At 36.2% G+C, this 2,513-nt stretch overlaps 1 protein-coding gene across 1 annotated transcript in view; it reads right to left on the bottom strand.

Annotated features, from left to right (window-relative positions):
* LOC106882548 (low-density lipoprotein receptor-related protein 4) overlaps positions 1–2,513 on the bottom strand; it is a 461,294-nt gene that overhangs the window by 37,717 nt on the left and 421,064 nt on the right. The window contains exon 16 of the mRNA XM_052968692.1: positions 1,560–1,685. Coding sequence (XP_052824652.1) covers positions 1,560–1,685 — 126 coding nt within the window. The remainder of the gene's footprint in view (positions 1–1,559; positions 1,686–2,513) is intronic.

The raw sequence follows: 2,513 nt of genomic DNA, 5'->3' as shown, positions 1-2,513 counted from the left end.
GAGAGAAGGGGAAAAAGGTTTTACAACATTCAATGCCTCTCCTTAGAACATTAACTCCTTTCTCTTTTACTGTGGAAATCAAAATTTCATTACCCTTAATTGCGGAAAGCAGTTTTACATACCAATCTAACTTTTGCAGAGGAATGTCATGTTTGAAATTATTTTCTGTTGTGATATGTCAAGTTTACTGAGGAAATGAGAAGTGCAGAAGATTCTAATTCTATTTTTGGTAGGTATTTAACATCATCACGGTAATAATCATGAAATTTAATTTCGCAGTTAAAGGGCTAATAATGAAGTGATTTGAGCTACAATCTGGAAATACATTAGCAAAAACACTTAACTCTCATTACACAAGTCCACCTAAGTGAAAATTATATGCATGGTGGTGGGGGACATAGTTTCCTGCCAGAAGCAGTATACAGACATCTTTCAATCTAATGGTTCTATGGACAGGAATCCTGGTAAGGACACTGCAGAGTACAAATCCAGTTAGGTCGTAATTGTTGTGTAGCTCCTAGGTATGATGATTATGCTTTTTTAAAATATTTCTCGGACTGTGATATGACTTGTTTGAACATCCTCTAATAACCTTTTAGCATCCAAACCAGCCATATCTGGCCTAAATATTCAGTGTTTTATGTTTAAACCTCTCACACCTAGCCTACAATGTCCTTCTAAAATTAAGCAGTCACATCATGAAAACCTCAAAGCTAGAAGTTAATGCATTCTTTATTCAAAGCAATGTGAATAAATAAGACAGAGTAATCTGAATGCAAAAGAGTTAAACCTCTTTATATTGAAGCATCTGCAGACATATGTAATGACATTATTCTAATATGGTGATGTAAGTTAGAATGACTTGTTTTTGTATCTCAAGATCTCAAACAAACAGCAAACCTGGCCTCTATAATGGACCAAGTCAATAGTCATTGAAGAGATTACAAGATGCAACAAAATAGCTTTGACAAACAAAAACAATCAGATATTTAACCAATTGACTTATAATAAATGAATAGAATTGAACCAGTGTGTGTGTTAATTACAATGGCAAAATGATCCTCCCTAGAGACAGCAAAATTACTTGTTGGCTTCCTACAAAATAACCCTATCAATGATTATCACAAGAAGGTTGTAATGAAGGAAATGTAGAAAAGTTAACAATCAGAACAAGTTTTCTTTATTCCTGCATAAGATCTTGGAGTATGCTTTTCTTGAATCAAATATTAATAGGGTTATTGTGTAGAAAGCCAATAAATAATTCCAGTTTATATCACCATACTAGAATGACATCATAATCACATAACATATGTCAGCAAATGCTTCGACATAAAGGAGTTTAATAGGGGACACTCAACCAAATCATATCAGACTACATAATCCAAAGTGCTCTTTCCATTTTCAAGTATGAAGGGTATAATTTGTGGGAGATTTGGCAGCTATTTCTATCGAACACCCACACTGCAAGATTGTGAAAACAAAACATTGCAAAGTCACAAATTTAAACAAAAAAAATTATAAATTTAACAAAAGAATTCAATTGAAAAATTTAAACTTACGATCCCGGCAAGTCTTCTCATCCTTGCGAAGACCAAGTCCTGTGGGACAGGTGCATCTGTAACTCTTTTTGTTTGGTAAACACAAATGACTGCATCCTCCGTTGTTGAGACCACATCTGTTTATTTCTGAAAGATAACAAGATAACACAATGATAAATTGATGTTACTAGTATGAGAAACCTCAAAAATGAAACAGCGAAACCAGAGATACATACATACATATGTGTGTGTGTGTGTGTGTAATGTAAATGGCTTTAAAATCTCCGAAAGAGATTCACATAATAACAGTACTAAACTGTAATGTATGTGACATACATTACAGTTTAGTACTGTAGCTGGCAGGAGGGGCGCATAGGAGCGGTCCACCTACCCCAGGTAGCACTTTTGGGTCTGCCGTAGGCAATGTGTTTTTTTTGAGGGGTCTCAGGGTGGAAAACAGAAGGGCCACCCTGGGTGACACACACTCTAGTCATGCTAGTGAATGTTACTACATTTTAACCCTAGGAAAACATCTTTTTTACTGCTGGTGAATGACACACCACCTGTGTCTGTTTTATTGCAAGTAAGGAAGCGAACCACTCTCACTCTAGCATAGCAAAACCAGTAGACCAGCCAGTTTCTAGGTGCCTTCTCATCCTCAGTACTGGACCTTTGCCTGCTAGAGATGGCAGCTATCAGTCCTTACTTGCGATATATAAACAAAGGAGCGACAATCAGTCACTGATCTTGTAACAGGCTAAAGTAGCTGGTTTTAAAATCTCTGAAAGAGATTTACACAGTCTACTGGTTTTGTTATGCTGGAGTAGGGGTGGTTCGCCCCTTTACTCGCAATGAAGCAGATTCATGTTGCGTGTTGTTAACCAGCGGGAAAAGATGTTTTCCTGTCGTAATATTTGTTCTGCATAGAACAGCCACATAAAGTGGTAACATGCATTACTATATATATATATATAT

This window comes from Octopus bimaculoides, chromosome 6, assembly GCF_001194135.2.
Source record: "Octopus bimaculoides isolate UCB-OBI-ISO-001 chromosome 6, ASM119413v2, whole genome shotgun sequence".
Lineage (NCBI taxonomy): Eukaryota > Metazoa > Mollusca > Cephalopoda > Octopoda > Octopodidae > Octopus > Octopus bimaculoides.
The sequence above is the reverse complement of the archived record's forward strand: the minus strand, read 5'-3'. Positions and strand labels throughout refer to the sequence as shown.